Source organism: Sphaeramia orbicularis, chromosome 6 (genome assembly GCF_902148855.1).
Source record: "Sphaeramia orbicularis chromosome 6, fSphaOr1.1, whole genome shotgun sequence".
In the NCBI taxonomy this organism is placed as follows: domain Eukaryota; kingdom Metazoa; phylum Chordata; class Actinopteri; order Kurtiformes; family Apogonidae; genus Sphaeramia; species Sphaeramia orbicularis.
Window position 1 is genome coordinate 57,113,712 of NC_043962.1, and position 18,323 is coordinate 57,132,034.

Consider the following 18,323-nt stretch of genomic DNA (forward strand, 5'->3'; position numbering starts at 1 on the left):
AAAAGTGGGTTTTAGTGAATGTTTGAACAGAAACGTCTGCTGTGTTTCTTCTGGGACTGAACGGCAGCTGGATTTGAAGTCCTGTCACTTTGAGGCTCATGGTCGGAGTCGCTGGGCTTTGGTCGGCCTGTTTACCACCAGGTCACCATTGAACAGAAAAGTGTTTCCCAGAACCCCGTTCCAACTCACAGCCATTTTAAAATCAACCTTAAACTGTGAGTCCATAAATCCTGGATTCGATATCCTAACACTGATGAATACTGATAAAGTTTGGCGTCTGGAGTCCAGTTTAAGGTCTGAACCACATTTCCACGTTTAAGTCTGATTTAGGAACGAGGCTCTGAAGACGGATGGGTTTAGTCGACCTCATAGCACATTATTCATGCATTTTTCACGTGGTCTGATTTGTGTGTTTTCTTAAAAACTGCAGAATGATATTAACGCTAAATTCATACAGAAAATGAATACGAAGGCGAATTAAGGTGTCAGATATGACTGTTGCTTGTGCTTGTACGTGGCAGGTTTTCATACTATAACAGAGCTCTGCTTCATTTTAAATCTGACTTCACTCCTTTTAAGCTGAGTTTTATTCAAATCGGATTAGAGCGAATGTGAAATGAATCTCTGTTGGTGTAACCCAGCCTTTTGAGTGACGAGCGTTTTGTCCTTATCTGAAATTAAAGCTACAGCTGACGTACAGTGTGAGTCTGTCTGTTAATGCTGATTCTAGTTTATTTGTTTCGCATCATTAGTATGGCAAAGAGAAAACCAACAGGAATGTTCTTGTTCATTCCTTCATGAACAGAATCAAGCAGCAGATATGTTCAGTATCATACAATAATGTGGAGCTGTGAAGAAGCAGAGCAGTACATGATGGATGATGGGTTGGCCGAGCTCAGAACTCGATCTTGCAGGCAGGGAAGGACTCGTCCTGCATGACCACGGTGCTGCTGGAAGCCAGGACCATGATGTTCAGGTCCTGCTGCCTCTCGTGGGTCTGCTGGTACCAGTCCCGGGTCACCTCAGTGTCGTGGGTCGGGATCAGAGTTACCTGAAAAAAAATTAAACAGAGGAGTTGAGCTCCAGAGAGAAAACCGACTGAGAGTAAAAACAGAAAAACAGATTTTCTGGACCGGACGAGACTAAACCTGACAGGACTGATCTAATCCATATTCATAGGTGTGATTGGCAAAGGACATAAAATCAGGAAAATATACGGAGCATCTACTGGAGGTGCAACGGTATAGGGAGCCCACGGTTCGGTCTGTACCGCAGTTTCTGGGCCACAGTTTTGGCTCGGTTTCGGTATGTGTTTAGTGCGTAAAGAGAACGGTGTTTTTTTCCCCCCAAATTATGTTTTTATTTTGTTAGTCTGCAAAAACTGAATTTCACAGTAGGAACAAATTATATGACTACTGAATAAAATAACGCTGTATGTTCTGAACAACAGAACTCTTTCTTGTTCCTTTACTTGTATACAGTCGAATAAAACACACACGTCCACACATAAGGCCCAAAGAAGGCTTGAGCCTACGGATGGGAATCGAGAACCGGTTCTTTTTGAGAACTGGATCCCAGTAGCTTGATTCCTTGGAATCGTTTGCCTGCTTATCGATTCCGCCTTCGTTGCGCATGCGCGATGATGTCACGCGTATGCTGCATAGTTTTGGTCAGAACGAAGACAACATGGTGTTGAGGCAGAAACGGTCTAAAAGGACGACACCAGGTCTAAACAGACCACACCAGGTCCAAACAGACCACACCAGGTCCAACCAGACCACACCAGGTCCAAACAGACCACACCAGGTCCAAACAGACCACACCAGGTCTAAACAGACCACACCAGGTCCAAACAGACCACACCAGGTCCAAACAGACCACACCAGGTCTAAACAGACCACACTAGGTCTAAACAGACCACACCAGGTCCAAACAGACCACACCAGGTCCAAACAGACCACACCAGGTCTAAACAGACCACACCAGGTCCAAACAGACCACACCAGGTCCAAACAGACCACACCAGGTCTAAACAGACCACACCAGGTCCAAACAGACCACACCAGGTCTAAACAGACCACACCAGGTCCAAACAGACCACACCAGGTCTAAACAGACCACACCAGGTCCAAACAGACCACACCAGGTCCAAACAGACCACACCAGGTCTAAACAGACCACACTAGGTCTAAACAGACCACACCAGGTCCAAACAGACCACACCAGGTCCAAACAGACCACACCAGGTCTAAACAGACCACACTAGGTCCAAACAGACCACACCAGGTCTAAACAGACCACACCAGGTCCAGTTGAACACTGTCAAAGTTTCCATTTCTTCTAAAGGGTGGAATCCCTCCAATATGTTCAAACATTTGTCCACAGCATGTGATTCATCAACTTAGCGGTGCTTGTGAATGTAGCGGCAGAGTGAACACCAGGCCGTCATCTGGGCCCAGTTCCAGTTCTGGTGTGGGCAACAAACTTCGTACCCCCTCAAAGACAAGTTTCTGAAGGTAGGGGAAAGGAAATGAGGTGCACAATGGGAGACGAGCCGAGTCCAACCGGTTCCACGTAGTGGAAATGCAGCAACAGAGGAATTAGTAAAGAGCCTGTAGTTTCACTTTCACTGCACACCCCCCAAACTGTCGTCTGTTCTTATTATTTGTACATACTGTATATGTTCTATTTTCTGTGCAGATGGAAATATAAAAGACAGTTAATGCAAACACACCTGTTTGTACTCTTTTATTCCTTCACCCAATGAGAATCGATAAGGAATTGGATCGATAAGCAAAAACGATAATGGAATCGTAATCTTTAAATCCTTATCAATTCCCATCCCTACTTGAGCCCCTGCCCTTTTTGCCTCATTGAAAAAAGTGCTCTTGTTATTTTTTTAAATAAATAAATTCCTGTTCTGCATAGGGATGTAAAAGAAAACGGCCGTATAAAAACGTGATGGTTATCTACTGTGCGTATTTCCTTGTATAGCGTGTCATGGTATTGTATGTGTGTTGAGTCTAAAGCCACTGATTTGCGTGATTCACAAGAGCTTCATTTTCCGGTTGAAAAAGCCAGACTTCCAGATTTATGCGGAAGAATCACACCCCTTGATATTGGTCTCAACAGGAGGTTGGAGCCCACTGGACTAATCTGATCTGTGCTGTAGTCATGTGGACTGGAGCTGGACCTGTACCTGAAGGTTGGAGCCCCACTGGGCCTTCCCTTCCAGCAGAGCGTCCAGGACTCCTCGACTCGGTTCTCCACTACTCGGGTCATTCCCGCTCACCACGTAGTACGCTGCTCTGACTCTCTTGAAGAACTCCTGGTCTACGTTCTTGGCGCTGCAGTGGTTCGGTACGTAGGCCAGGTCCACATAGATGGGCGGTCCAGGAGGAACAGCAGAACCGGATTTCTGGGAGTTGTTGCCTGGACGACAGAGACAGAATAATGTCATAGAACCCTCTGGAGTAAAACCACATGTTTAAACTCATCATGTGCTACATTTACTGTAAAAGTGACCAAACTAGGGCTCACTTGTTTAAAGGGATCTTGTCAACAAAAGTCCAAGCTTCAACAAGATGAAACCAACGCAAACACAAACACGACAAAAGTGAAGTGAAAACAAAAAAGATGAACATAATCTAAAAGAGAAAAGATAAAAACTACATACAAGAAAAACTACAGACAAGACAAAAACAATGTTAAAAACATCCCAAAGATGCGCCAACAGCTGGATGTCAGAGCGGCTTCATGCTTCAGTTCTGGACAGGCCATTAATCCAGGAGTAACAGTGAGTTCTAGTGTGTTTTCACACTTTCCTACTGAATATTGTGCTGGTGTTTGTTAACTGACCTGGACTCAGCCAGCCCTCCAAGGTTCTGGTGTCTAACTCTGACAGTTCAAGACTCTGTATAGGCTCTGTTTCACTCCTGAAGTCAGACGTAGAATGAACCCAACTCTGTCAGAATGTTGTACTAAATGTCAGTCTGCTGTCCGATCTTTTATTCATTGTTTGTGAAGCTGCCCTTATGTCCAGCAATTCTGGATTTTAATTGTTCAACAGTTCAATATCATTTTCAAAGCACCATCTACATCTGACCACAAGGACTTGTCTGCTGGGACTAAATGATGAGTTACTTGACAACTTTCGCAACCGAGACCTTTTGCACATTCTACTGCACTGGGCCCCGAAATGTGTCCAAGCATAGCAGACATAGGGAGAACATGCAAACTCCACACAGAAAGGTCCCACCCCCATGGACTGGTGTTGGAATCGAACCCAGGACCTTCTGTCTGTGAGGCACGAGCGCTAACCACTGCACCACCGTGTAAAGCTATAATTTGATATGATATCAAAGCTTTGGATGTACTCTGCTGTCTCTTTTTGAACTCCCTGAACTCTTGTCTTTTTTTTTAACTCCCCTCTCTGGGGTTTAATTGTCTGTATGCTACGTACTCTTGTTGGTCCTGTTTCACAATGTCCTTGTCACACTTGCTTTGCAAAAAAAATTCAATAAAAATATGTTTGAAAAAAAAAAAACTGACCTGAACTGCTCTTGACCCCATTGACCAGGCCTTTTCCAGGGTTAAGGATCTCACTCCTGGACCCTTGATTCTCAGACATCTTGATGAGTCTAGCGCTCCTCTCTGGGTCCTTCCTCTTCAGTGAAGCTGAGCGGGGCGATGCAGAGTCCTTGGAGGTCTGTTTTACTGGAGTAGAGGCCCTCTTCCGGCCCTCTCCCTTTCGAGCAGGAGATGTAGATTTGGGTTTGGTCTTCCTGAGCCCCCTGCTGCTCTTGTGCTCCTTCTTCAGGAGCTTCTCTGTGCCGCTGTGGTCGTTGATCAGAGACTCTGGATCCACCATGCACACGTCAGGGTGAGGAGGGTGAGGCAGAGGGTCCTTCATCGGGGTGGGAAGGGGGTCTTGGCTTTTCTGAGCGGACCGCGGTGACGAAGGATGGTGTCCACCTCCAGCTGCAGCAGCGGACAGTTTGTCCACCGGCAGATGTTCAGCATCTTCATCTGAATCCAGGTTTCCTTCGGCTGTAATGGAGGGACACTCTTCAGTTTCAGGAGGCACGTCTGAATCTGACTGCGATGGCAGTGACTCACTCGCTGAAGTCGGAGGTGTTTCTTCTCCAGCCAAAGTCACCGCCGGCCCTGATGACATACCACCGGGAAAATGGTGTCCACCGTCTCCATGGTGAGTGTGAGTGTGGTGGCGCCTCTGCTTGTGGGACCTCTTCTTCACTGAATGCTGCTCCTGCTCATCCTCATCTCCATCTCCATCCTGGGATCGGTCTTCGTTGGTGTCGTCACTGGACAGCTGATGCGGGCTGGGGTTGATGAAGGATGGCGAAAGTTCTCCTTTGCGATGTTTGTACTCGCAGGAGGCGGAGGAGCAGGGAGGGTTCAGGTCCGATGGACGTTCAGCCTTTACACCTGAGTCTGTGTGAAAGCAGACCACCCATCAGAACCAAACGCATTTGTGTCAAACCAACAACTGTGGTTCTTGAATCAAAGCCAAATTGTGATCAAGACTAGAAACACAGCAAGGCCAAGAGAGCAAATCGTACCAATAATTAGATAAAAAATAGGACTAATATGAAATCATAAAACTAAAATAACACAGATGTCTGTTTTTTCTCTCAAGTATCTAATACTCAGTGTTAATAAACTGAGTACCATGATGCTTTGTCTTTATGTTAATCTGACATTAACTGTAAGATCTGTACCTATAAATAATCCTTCTGTTGGATATTTTTTCCTTTTATTACTTTTATAGATGGAGTCATGTCCTTTATCATTTGGCTTATAAAATAAGTGACTACATAAATACTCACCCTCTTTAAAGTGATGAGTCTAAATCCACCGATTGGTGCAAGTCATCTGACAACTAGTCAAATGGAGATTACCTGAGTTCAGTGAATGTGTCTCAGTGATTGTGTTAAAAGACACTTGGGTCTGGAAGGTCCAGTATCTGGTTCATCAGTATTCCTGACAACAATTACATCATGAAGACAAAATAACACTCCAAGCAGATCAGAGAAAGGCTTGTTCAAAAGTGTAAGTTAGGAGATGGACACAAAAAATGTCCAAGTCCCTAAACATCTGCTGGAGTTCAGTTAAATCCATCCTCTGAGTGATTATGTTCGGTAACAGTGTACATGTTTAGGGCTTTTATTGTGGAGGATAATGTGCTGTTTTGACATGGTCTTCTCGTTCTTTGCTGCTGTTGCGCTGTACGTTGCCTTGCTGTGAGACCAGAAAAGGATTATTTGATCTGATCTCTTACCGTGAATACCGGCCATCCACTCCATCGCCTCCATTGGCTCCTCCTCCTCGTCCTCGTCCTCTCCGTCATTGTCGCCATAACCCGGGGGTGGAGCACTCGGGCAGTCGTCAGGCCTCTGCAGCAGCTCCCAGTCCGATATACTGCTCTTCCTCCTCACCTCTAACCTCTCTGATGGCTTCTCCAACAGACCTTTCTCTATCTCGGCTCTAAATTCTCCTTCCTTCACCGCATCAGTGGGAGATGACTTCTCTTTGCAAGTTTTTTCCTCCGTTTTCTGTTTAACTTCAGCACCTTTGTCCTTCACCTCATCCTTTAGCAGTGAAGTGGATCCAGTCTTATCTCCTTCCCCACAAGTTTTGTCCTTTTCTTTATCTGATGTGGATCCTGTGGCACATGAGGTTTTGGTATCTGTGCTAATACTTGATGGAGAAACTGAGGCTTGAGGTTCAGGTTTTGATGCAGCAGCAGCTGTTGAGGTGATGCTGACTGACTTGGTCTCTGTGGAGCCTACGGAGGTAATTCCCATCATGTACGACTCAAACGTGGATTTTTGCTCAGTCACCGCAGTTTTCTGACATTCAATACGACACGGTAAGGTGCTATCCTCCATTTCAAGTGTACTAGGATGTTCTGCTGAGCCAGGAGACGCCCTGTCAGCAGAGTCAGCCCTTTGGAGGGGGCAGACGTCAAAGTGAGCCCCTGACGGTGATGAGTCTCCAGTTGGTTTACTCTGTGGAGCTGCACCGGACGTTGTTATCTTTGTTTCTAACATGTAAAAATTCTCTGTGCTTTTTGTGTCCGCGTCAGGTTTTTCTGAGCCACTTTGTTGGGCAGGTGTAAGCTGTTTTCCCTCCTCAAACTGACCAGGTAAAGACACTTTCGATGCGGCTGTCATCGTCACCTCCATGTATTCGTCTCTCTGAAGCCCTGCAGAACTCAGACCTGTGGGCTCTGGTTTCGGCGACTGTTCCGGTTGGACTACAGGGACCTCAGAGCCAGATGTAGATCTTTCAAAGTGCTGAATCTGCGGAGAAGATGTCGAGGCTGATGAGGAGTAACTGTAAGATGTGGCAGAGTACGTCAACGTGGTGTATGTACAAACTGATGAGGTGGTCTCCTCACATTTTGAGGTGGTATCTGAAGTCTTCCTCTCATCCACATCAGGTTCTTCTTGAATGTTTGCTTGGCTGAAATACTTATCGTCACTCTCAGGTAGATGGGAGCTTTCTGAGTCAGACGAGCGTTCTGGACTGTCTTTGCTTTGAGAATGCTGTGAATACCCTCCAATGACAGCGTAGCTTCCTGTCAGTGGAGGGGAGGGACTGGATGGTTTTCTGGACTCTGAGGGCTCAGGGACACCTGTGGTCTTTGGCTGACAAAGGTCCTTTGTCTCTGGAGAAGCTTTGTCTTCACCTGCTTTATGAGCCTGCAGAGCCTCAGAGGGAGCGATGTCCTCCACAAACGACAGCCTCCTCTTTGTGATCGGTTCAGGAGATAAATGCTTTTTGTTGTCTGCATCGTCTCCTTTCTTTGTGTCGGCAGGTTTTAGGATGTCTGAATCTGTTCCGGGTGTTGGAGGTGTTTTTGCGACTTCTTCGCTTTTTGTCTCAGCAGGTTTGGCTGCAGCTCCAGCGTCTGTTTCAGCAGATGATGGTTTTTGCGTCTCTGTGACTTTGGAAGCTGGTGATTCATCAGCTCTGCAGGCTGAATCCTCTTTAACGGAGCCTGACTCAGACTTTTTATTGGAGTCCTCTACCTCCAGTGCCTGAACACTACTGTCAGAGCTGCGCCCGCACATCTCTTTTTCAGACTTCTCTCTGGCTCCCTTCTCCATATCTACATCACTCAGCTCCTCTTCTTCATCCTCCTCCTCATCGTCCTCGTCATCCTCATCGTCCTCGTCGAAGTCTTCTCCTTCCACTAGCAGCCTTTTATCCACCAGACTCTCTTTGCTTTCAGGGAACGTGTAAGAGCTACTCATTTGACTATTGTCAGATTCCAGAACATTCTTGTCTTTTCATGGTCTGAAGGTAAAACACGTGATGCTTCTGCTTGTTGAGGTAACATGTCCTTCTCTGCAGGTGACCGTCGACCGGATGAGGAATCTTCTCTTTCCCAGGATCCTGTCTTGTACTTCAGGGACTCTTCAGACTTTTCTTTCATCTCTGTGAATGATGCTGCACCAGTCAAACGAACAGCAGTACTCGTAGAAGCTGAATCCATCTGAACCGCCGCTGAAGCTTCTTCTTTCTCTTTCTCGTTCTCTGATTTTTCTGGTTTATCTTCTTTTGGGCTAAAAGACTCTGCTGCCTGTGCCATTTTATTGTCCTGCATGAAGCTCTTGTCAGCATAAAGTGTATCAGCCCTTTCTTCCCTCTCACTCTCTTCTTCTTGGCCTTTCTCTCGGTCTTCATATCTGGGTGAGATGCTCTGTGGGCTCTCTGTGAGTGACACTGGACTGTAGTCCACTCTGCTGAAGGACAGTGGTTCTTCTTTGTACTGATCATCCAGAAGAAACAAGGCACCAGCTGGTTCTGTCTGAAGGCTCCGCCTGTTATCATCAATGCCTATGTCTGAAACCTCACTGATACCCAAAGGAGCCTCGCTGTCTGGTCTCTGGTCCCCGTCTTGATCATGTGGGATGGGCTTTTCGTACGGGTCATACTTAGATGTTGACTTTTCATCTTGTAGGCTTCCACTAGACTCCTCTGAGGCAGTTTTACCCATTGTTGCAGAGTCTGCCTTCTCAGAATCTTTATCCAACATAAAGTAAGAGCAGGGCTGTGATAGTCCTGGAGATGCCACCTCTTGCTCTCCTTCCATTTCACGCTCTGCTTCCTTACCAGGTCTGTCTTTAGGACCAGAACCTGACTCCTGGGATGGTAGTGTTTCATCGACGCTGGCCTGGCTCTCGGTGCTCGACAGTGTGCTGCTCCTAGGTTGACTCTCTGTGCTTGATACTGCTGATAAAACTGGCTTTTGTGTCTCTGCTCGGTCTGGTGGTACTTCTGCTTTAGTGAAGGGACCAGCTGAAGGCAACTCTTTTTTTGGACTTGAGGTCTCCTCAGAGGGCTCCGGTGCAGTAGGTGTGGTTTTAGTTTTTAGATCTTCTTCGTCTACTTCAGATGGAATAGTAGTCAGTTCTTCTTTTGTGTAGTCTTCATCGATGGAGGGTCCTTGCATCGTGAGCGTCGGTATAATCACCGTGTTCACTTTTTCAGATGACAGCAGGTCCGCAGAGTAGATGTCATGTTGGGATTTTCTCGGGTCCAGTGATAAAGGTCTGGACCCGGCCCCTCCCATGCAGATGTCCTCCTCTTCTTCTTCATCACGGTCTTCATCAGAGGACTGAACCACAAAAGCAGGTTTGTAATCAGACTTGGACGCCATTGCTGCGTCTCCTGATTCCACCGTTGGAGGTTGTTTAACGGCTTTGTCCACGTCTTTCTCCTGGACTTCCTCTCTCTCCCATTTCTCCTCTTTGGCATCCGAGGAGTCGTACTTCTCTTTCTCATCCACCTTTGTGTCTTTAACCTCTTTTTCTGTCTCTTGAGGTTTAAGCTTTTCATCTTTAACTTCCTCAGTCTCATCTTTTTCTTGTTCTTTTTCCATTTTCTGCTCTTTGCTCAGCTCAGCCACATGTGCGTCATCCTTTTCTTTATCAGTCTTCTCTTCTTGGCTGCTGCTGATTTTCGCCTCTTTATCTTCTTTTTTATCTTCCTGGATCTGATGGACAGAGACATGTGCATCATCCTCTCTAAGTTTCAGGTCTGGACTTGATGGAATTACAGAGTCTGGTTGCTTTTCTGCCGATACCGCACCAAAGGGTTCCTTCTCTTTGTGATCTGCAGGAGGCTTCTCTGTGGTTTCTTCATGGATTGTCTTATCACCAACCTCAGAAACCTCATGTTTAGTTTTCTGCTTTTCCAACGCATGAGCAACATCCACATCTTTTTCATCACGCGTAATGGCTTCAGGTGCAAAATGATCAGCATCTTTTCCTTGTTTGCCATCTTTGGTGTCATATGTTGGAGCCTCCTCCTTTGTCTCTGGCCCTAAAATAGATCCTACATCACTAATGCTAACTTTAAACTCTTCTTCATCTTCCTTTTTGGCAGATTCAGGTTCATAACTGTGCTGTTTGACTCCATCTTTTCTTTCCTCCTCGACCTCAACTTTTTGCTCTTTTTCTTCTCTGTCCTTGTCATGTTCAACACTACCGTTTGTTTCTTTTTTTGTGTCGTCCTCACTAGTTTCTTTTTCTTCTCCTTCTTCCAGAATGGGTTTGTGGTCAGACTTTTCACCCTTGTCCAGTTCTTTAGCTTCATGTGATGTTCTCTGTTTGTCAGAGGCGTCTCTTTTTTCCACTTCTTTTTCATCCTTTGTGGTTTGCGCTGAAATCTCATCTCTGTCGTTTTCTTTTGGCTCCTTCATGGACAGAACAGTTGTCTTTTCTTTTTCCTTTTCTTCCTCTTTGACCTTAACTTCTTTATCCTGGGTTTCATCCTTCGGCGTTTCCTTTTGGAGATCTTTCACGTCTGCTTTCCTTTCCTCATCCGTGACGACTTTCACATCGGTAGTACTTTTGCTCTCCTCTGGTTTGGAGGGTTTGATATCAGGTGCTTCACCTTTAACAGCATCTGTATCTTTGTCCTGTTGGATGGACTTTACTGAGACACCATGATCCAGAACTTTTTCTTCTCCTGCAGATGTTTTGAAGGCCAGTTTGTGTTCTTCATCATCAGTTTTCTTGTCTTCTACTGTCACAGCTTCAGCTTCAGCAAAACCATCTTGACTCATTCTTTTGTCTTCTTCAGTTTGTGTGGTTGGTTTAGGAAAAGACATGGCTTCCTCTGTGCTCATGTGATCTGTGGATGTCTTGACATCTTTAATAATTTCTTTCTCTGGTTCCATCATTGGTTCAGTATCAGTAAGTCTTGGTTTCTCTTCCTCCATTGCTGCTTTGACAGAGGAATCTTCATCTTTAGATAATATCTGCGTTTCCTCAATCTGACTCAGTTTGGGGAAGGAGGTTTCACCGTTTTCTTCTTTTGGTTTAACAGCAGAAGCACCTACTGTTGGTGTGAAAGTAACAGTGTCATCCTTTATGTCTTTTTCTGTAAGTTTTTCTGGGACTTCAGTAGGAGGACTAATATCTTTTTCTGTAAGTTTTTCTGGGACTTCAGTAGGACTAATATCTTTTTCTGTAAGTTTTTCTGGGACTTCAGTAGGACTAATATCTTTTTCTGTAAGTTTTTCTGGGACTTCAGTAGGTGGACTAATATCTTTTTCTGTAAGTTTTTCTGGGACTTCAGTAGGAGGACTAATATCTTTTTCTGTAAGTTTTTCTGGGACTTCAGTAGGAGGACTAATATCTTTTTCTGTAAGTTTTTCTGGGACTTCAGTAGGACTAATATCTTTTTCTGTAAGTTTTTCTGGGACTTCAGTAGGACTAATATCTTTTTCTGTAAGTTTTTCTGGGACTTCAGTAGGACTAATATCTTTTTCTGTAAGTTTTTCTGGGACTTCAGTAGGAGGACTAATATCTTTTTCTGTAAGTTTTTCTGGGACTTCAGTAGGACTAATATCTTTTTCTGTAAGTTTTTCTGGGACTTCAGTAGGAGGACTAATATCTTTTTCTGTAAGTTTTTCTGGGACTTCAGTAGGAGGACTAATATCTTTTTCTGTACGTTTTTCTGGGACTTCAGTAGGAGGACTAATATCTTTCTGAGTCTCTTCCTCCTTTCCTTTTTCTGTGCTTGGTTTGAACACCTCTTTGCTTTCAGATATATCCTTTTCCTTCTCAGTATCTTTACTTGTCTCTTTGCCCTTTCCTTCTTCAGCAGCTGACGTATCATCCTTAATGATCATTTGTTCGTCTTTGCTGGGTTTAGGACCAGATGTTTCATCCCTCTCTGTTTCCTTTCTATCTGTGATGAAACCTTCTGTCTGTTTTATCTCTTCCTCTGGTTTGATTTCAGGTTTTTCATCCTTTTTCGGTTCCTCATCTCCACTAGGCTTAATTATAACCCCTTCAGTTTTTTGGGGTTCTTTAATGGGCTGCATATCTGCGGTCGTTTCAGTTTCTTTCTCATCCACATCTAAAGCGTCTCCCTTTCTGTCCTCTGTAAAACTAACACCAGACACTTTGTCTTTTTTAACGTCCATCTCCTCTGTCTCAGTTTTAACTTTAATGTGAGGATCTTCTTGGGTTGTTTCCTTCACCTCTTGTTCTTTAATTTGCTCAGATTCTGCTTTTTTGGATGCATGGACATCAGCTTCTTTCTGTTCATCTTTAACCACTCGATCTGTAATCTGTTCTTTGACAGCTTTAGTTTCATCTTTTGCCTCCTTTTCAGTTTTTTCCTCTACGATCGCCTTCGTGACGAAAGTGTCCTCCTGTTTATCATATTTCTGTTTCTGTTCATCCTCCATTTGACTGACATCTGAAATGTCCTTTTCTGTCTCTTTTTCTTGTTCCACCTTAGTAGCTTTTACTGCAGATTTATCGTCATGATCATCCTCTTTCTTATCTTTGTCATCCAGGTAATCCCTTTCTGTAAATTTACCTGGAATAGGCACTTTCAGTTCATCTGTTTGTTCAGATGATGAATCTGCTGTAAATATTGCTGCGTGACTTTCAGTTTTTCCTGCCAGTTCACCATCTTTTAGCACAGATGAAATATCTTTTTCTGACTCTTTTACGAGCGGAACCTCTTTTATGTCCAAAGATGTGGAACTATCTACCTCATGCTTCTCGCGATCTTTTTGTGTCTCTATCTCTTTGTGTTCAGTTTTATCAATAGACACAGCTTTAGGGACGTCTTTTAGCGGTTCCTGTTCTAAATCAGGGAACGCCTTCACCTTGTCTTCGCTGGGTGACTGACGGATCGGAGAATGAGCCGCACTCGGCGGACCGGACTGAGGCGGAGAAGCCATTTTCACAGTGATATCATCCGGACTGAAACAACGTTCTTCACTTTCTGATGTTACTGAGTCGGATCCAAATGGTCTGGTGGGAACAGTTGAAGAAGCATCTTTAGATGCATCAATATTTTCCTCTTCTACAGACAGATGGACAGCTTTAGGATCAGGTACAGCCTTCAAAACAGGAGACACTACTCGTTTTTCACTTTCTTTCTCTTCTTTATGCTGTCCTATTTGAGGGACAGCATAGCCCTCTTGAAGTTTGTCGAGTGAAATGTCAACATTTGGTGTTTGATCTTCTTCCTCTTCTTCTTCTTCCTCCTCCTCCTCCTCCTTTGCTGCTGTCTTCACTTCTGCAACAGGTAGCTGTAAGTCCTCTGATGGAGACTTAGCTTGCTTGTCATCCTCTAAAGACGGTGGTGAGAGTGTTTCTGCAGAGCGTGGCTCTTTGTGGGTAGGTGGAGTAGAGACCGGAACAGGGGTTTTTGGTTCCTCAGCTGGAGCTGCAGCAACTGATGCCACAGACTGGTCTTCGGCGATCGAAGGAGGGAAGGAGGACACTTTGTCATACTCTGTGATAGAAGTTGCAGAGGATACATGTTCTTCTTCAGCAAGAGGAGCGGTGATGATGTTGGTAAACACCGAAACTGGCTCCTGCACTCCAGGAAAGAAACCCTTCTCGGTCATGGCGGCAGCTTGCATTTCCCTCATGCCATGAATGTCGACAAATGATCCGGTCTGATCAGGAACAGAGACATCGTATTGGCCCACGTCATACTGGAGGTGTGGTATCCTCTCCTCAGCCTCCTCGTGGATCTCCTCATCAGAGATGGTCTGTTCAGTTTCTGAGTAGCCAGGAATCGTCTCGTCTTGGATGTAGGAAATAGGTTCGGCGGCGGCAGCGGCGCCTTGAGCAACAGAAGTTATCGGAGCTGTGGCCCCACCTACTTGTGACAGATAGCCTTCCTCCTCCTCTTCCTCATCAGGTTTGACTGTGGTCAGAAGTGGTGTGGTCATTTGTTCAGGTTTGATCTCTTCATCAGCTATTACGTCTAAATCCTCCACCTCCTCCAGCTCTGCCTTATCCATCAGCTCTTCTTCCTCCTCTTCCTCTTTCATCACAACCTTTGCTGACTCGGTCTTCTCCATTTCTTCAGTCTCATGTTTCCGATCATCATCTTTGGCTTCCTTCCATCTGGATTCATCTTCCTCCTCTCCAATTCCCATGTCCTCCTCCACCTCCTCCTCTTCAGTTTTCCTCTCGGCAATCTTGGTCTCTTCTTCCTCATCGTCCTCTTCCTCATCCTGAGTTGCTGCTCCTTCATCTTCTAACTTCTGAGCTTCCTCCATGTCTTTCTTTTCTTTGAGTTGATCTCCCTCCTCAGATTCTTGTTTTTCCTGTGTTTGCTGGCTTTCTTGACTCACAGTCTTTGCTGTTAGTTCCAGTAAAACGTCACTTCTGTCGACTCTTTCTTCTGCTACAGCTGAAACTTCTGCCTTTTTCAGCTCTTCAAAGTCCTTGGTGAGGTCCTCGGGTGTGGACGGAGCTGACAAACCCTCGGCAGCTCCATTTTCTACCGCCTCAGGCTCAACATTTTCAGTTACCGGTGGCTCCTCTTTCTTGGGCTCAGCAGGTTCCACCTTAGATGCCTTGATTTTGCCACTTTTGGCTTTACTTGACACTTTTGCTTTATGTAACGTCTTTCTGACTTCAGGTGTCAGGGGTTTCAGATCAGGCTTTGTGATTTTTCTTAACTCAGGTTTGGAAGTGTCCTTTTTTTTGTCTTCTTTGGACTTCACTTCTTTCTTGTCATCTTTTTTGGCAGCATCATCCTTCTTCGCTCTCTTGATCTCTTTCTTTTCCTTGTCCTTTTTCTCATCCATTTTGGATACCCTTTCTTTTGAGTGCTTTTTCAAGGATTTCTCTTTCAGAAGTTTTTTCTTTTCTGGTACATCAGTTTTAGATTTCATAGTTTTGCTTGGCTTTTTTTCCTCCTTCTTCATAGATATGTTTTCCTTGACAGAGTCACTCTTTGCCTCTGTCGTGGCAGATACGTCATCTTGTCCATCAGTTTCTTTCTTCGTGGGTTTTGCAGTCGTCTTCGGAGAGGATTTGAGGCTTTCTTTGCTGTCTGTTCTTTGTTTTAACTTGGTCTGTTTGATAACCGATGGGGGAGCTCCTGAAGCGATGTCTTTTTGCGTGGCCACAGGGTAGCGTAAGAAGTCCAGGTGCTTAAGTTTTTCAAGGCCCTCCAGGATCTTGTTTTGCGGTGCATTCCCTGGAAAAAGCACTCGGATGATCTTCTCTGTTGGGTTGGCTGGAAGCCACACAACTAAGGCTGTGACTGAAGTCAGGTAGGGCACAGAGATTTCTCCTTCTTTGCCATTGGGCAGCACGATGCCGGTTTTAGCCTTGCTGTTGCCAGCCCATTTCTGCATTAAAAACTGCATTTCTTTACTGTCTTTGACTGGATTAAGGATGTACATGTCTAACCGGCCCACCCCCATCTTGTGAAACAGAGTAATGGGTTCGATAGTGTTGCTAACCACTCGGAAGAGAGGCTCTGGTTTGATTCCTAGTTTGTTCAGGTACTGCAGGGTGAGCGAGGCCTCTTCGATACTGCGTTTGACTTTAAGATTGGATTCTGGCATACGGAGTTTTTCAGGCACATTGAAAAAGACCACGCCAAGTTCAGGAGAGATCAAGTTCTTCATCCAGTCGCTGTAGTTGGTGGAGCCTTGGGACTGCTCCTCCTCCTGCTCTGCGATCTTTCTCTGGAGAAGCCCGTTTATTCCCGGTAGATTGTCAGCGCCGATGTGTGTCAGTAAAATGGAATCAATGCGATCCAGATGGCGGACCAGCTTCCAGAAGCAGGACTTTCGCTCGGAGCCTCCGTCCACTAAGATGTTGAACCCATTTACGGCAAAGAGAGCGGAGTCTCCTCGACCGCCGGGGAAGATGTAGCAGCATGGCTTGGACAGTTTGAGAAATCCCCCAGAGGTGGGGGGCTCCAGGAGGTCAAAGGGCGAAGGGATGTCAACAGTCTCAGAGATGTACTCTGTGAACTCAGTGACACCCTCCATCTTTGGGAGAACGGGCTCAGGGTTCAGTCTGTATTCCAGGAACTCGTGCAGGGTCGGCTGCTGTCCCACGGAACTCCAACCCGCTTCCCCCCGGCAGGACACGGTGAGGGTGGCCTGCTGTTTGGGGGGTGATGTGCCCAGAGATGCACGAACCTGCAGGGCACACACAACCAGAGACAGTGAGTGGGGAGGATTACGTCCATACAACGGACTGAGCAACAAACACCAACAAACACCAAGAGCTGGATCTACTAAAGGTCTGCGTGTATTAAAACATGTACAAACTCATTGCACTCGCAAAAAAATGTACAAACTGATTTACTAACAGTGCGCAATAAGGGTTGAGTCTTTCAAAGGTGCAAAAAAGCGTGTCCGCATCCAGTACATTTACACGCAATTGCACGTGTGGTGGGAGGAGAAAATGTAAATATATTAATTTAGCACACACAAAGTGATTTCTCAAACCTGACAGCAATCTGGCTGATAAAAACTGAGTCTATATTTAACACGTCTCAAAAGGAGGTGCACACAGGTTGGATGTGGAATGATGCACACAGGGAAATAGTTAGCATTTGGCAGATGCAGAGAACGCATTTTTCACCCTTGTGTGAACATTTGTAGAGTGACCCCCCCCCCCCCACACACACACACACACACACACACACACACTTTACAGGACTCTTTTCCACTCCTGATGATTCTGATTAAAAACACGCACCGACACTAGGCTACGGTGGGACTAAATTATGTGCACCTGACAGTCAATCCAACTACCCCCCCACCCCACCTTTAAAATCCTACTATATAATGCACATTCTGTGTCCGTACGGTGTCCGTCCAATCAATGTTGCAGCACAGGAGGGCATTTGTGCGGGTTTTCCTCAGCCTTCACAGGCCTGATCGCTGCCAAACTCGCCAAATGAATACAAACATTTCCTGACTATCTACTAGGCACAATTTTATGTCCGTATTCACATGTTGTGAGGTATGCTGGGCCATTTTAGCCTCTCATGCTATCAAACAATGGCGCCACGGGTACAATGCCACTAGTGAAAAATAAATGAATGAATGAGTCATCAGTACCTTTTATGACAAAACTCCCCCAATGTTACATTTCCGTGCATCTGGATCATTCAGTCACTGTTCCATTCCTGCTGGTTTATCTCAGAGCAGTTTACTGCACGCAAAATCCTCATTTAAATAGGGCGGTCTGCAAGACTTTGCACCTGCTGACATTTGTGCAAGCAATCTGAGTAAATCACCTGCAAACCGCGGTTCAACCCCACACGCAAAATTCTAGATTGCAATGCAAATTAGTACACGCAAACTGGGACCTTAGTAGATCCGGCCCCAAGTGTTTAAATGTGTGGTGTCCTTGTTTTGTGTGGTTCCCCTGTTACAGGGTATGTGCAGTTCGGACTCACCCCAGGATCAGTGAAGACCCGAGAGAAGGAGTGGGGAGTGAAAACCCCAGTTTGAAGAAGGAGGCCGCCGTGGTCAGAGCTCTGTCCACTCAGGACCAGGAGTTTGTGTCCTGCTGAGTCTGAGACCAGAGTCTGGATCTGGGACGGAAAGAGGACCGTTAGAGGGGACAGGACCGTTAGAGGGGACAGGACCGTTAGAGGGGACAGGACCGTTAGAGGGGACAGGACCGTTAGAGGGGACAGGACTCTGAGCGCCCAGACAAAAACACCTGAACACAATGTGTGATGGTCAACAGGATCAGAGGATCAGCTGACGACGATAACCCTAACTCTGAATGAAACACATACATGTTGTAAAACCAAAATATAAAACAGTCCCATATGGTTTGGTTTTTTGCTTTTTTGAGTCACGACTCTTCTCCTCATATCAATATCTCAAATCTCTGTTTGTGTTACATGTCCTGAAAATAACAAGATCCACTCATACAGTCAAAGCAGTTTTTATCCATTGATTCCAACTCAACAGTTTTCACAATCAAGGTTCTAATAGTTTTGGATTTTTCATTATAGTTTATTTAGTTTTGACT

The 18,323-nt window shown here is 45.4% G+C and overlaps 1 protein-coding gene across 1 annotated transcript in view; it reads right to left on the reverse strand.

Moving 5' to 3' along the window:
• Nucleotides 1-223: 223 nt before the first annotated feature.
• The window catches only part of map1ab (microtubule-associated protein 1Ab), a 102,238-nt gene continuing 84,138 nt past the window's right edge, over nucleotides 224-18,323 (reverse strand). The window contains 6 exon segments of the mRNA XM_030136558.1: nucleotides 224-1,051; nucleotides 3,200-3,432; nucleotides 4,552-5,454; nucleotides 6,302-8,284; nucleotides 8,287-16,465; nucleotides 17,737-17,874. Coding sequence (XP_029992418.1) covers nucleotides 896-1,051; nucleotides 3,200-3,432; nucleotides 4,552-5,454; nucleotides 6,302-8,284; nucleotides 8,287-16,465; nucleotides 17,737-17,874 — 11,592 coding nt within the window. The 3' untranslated portion in view covers nucleotides 224-895.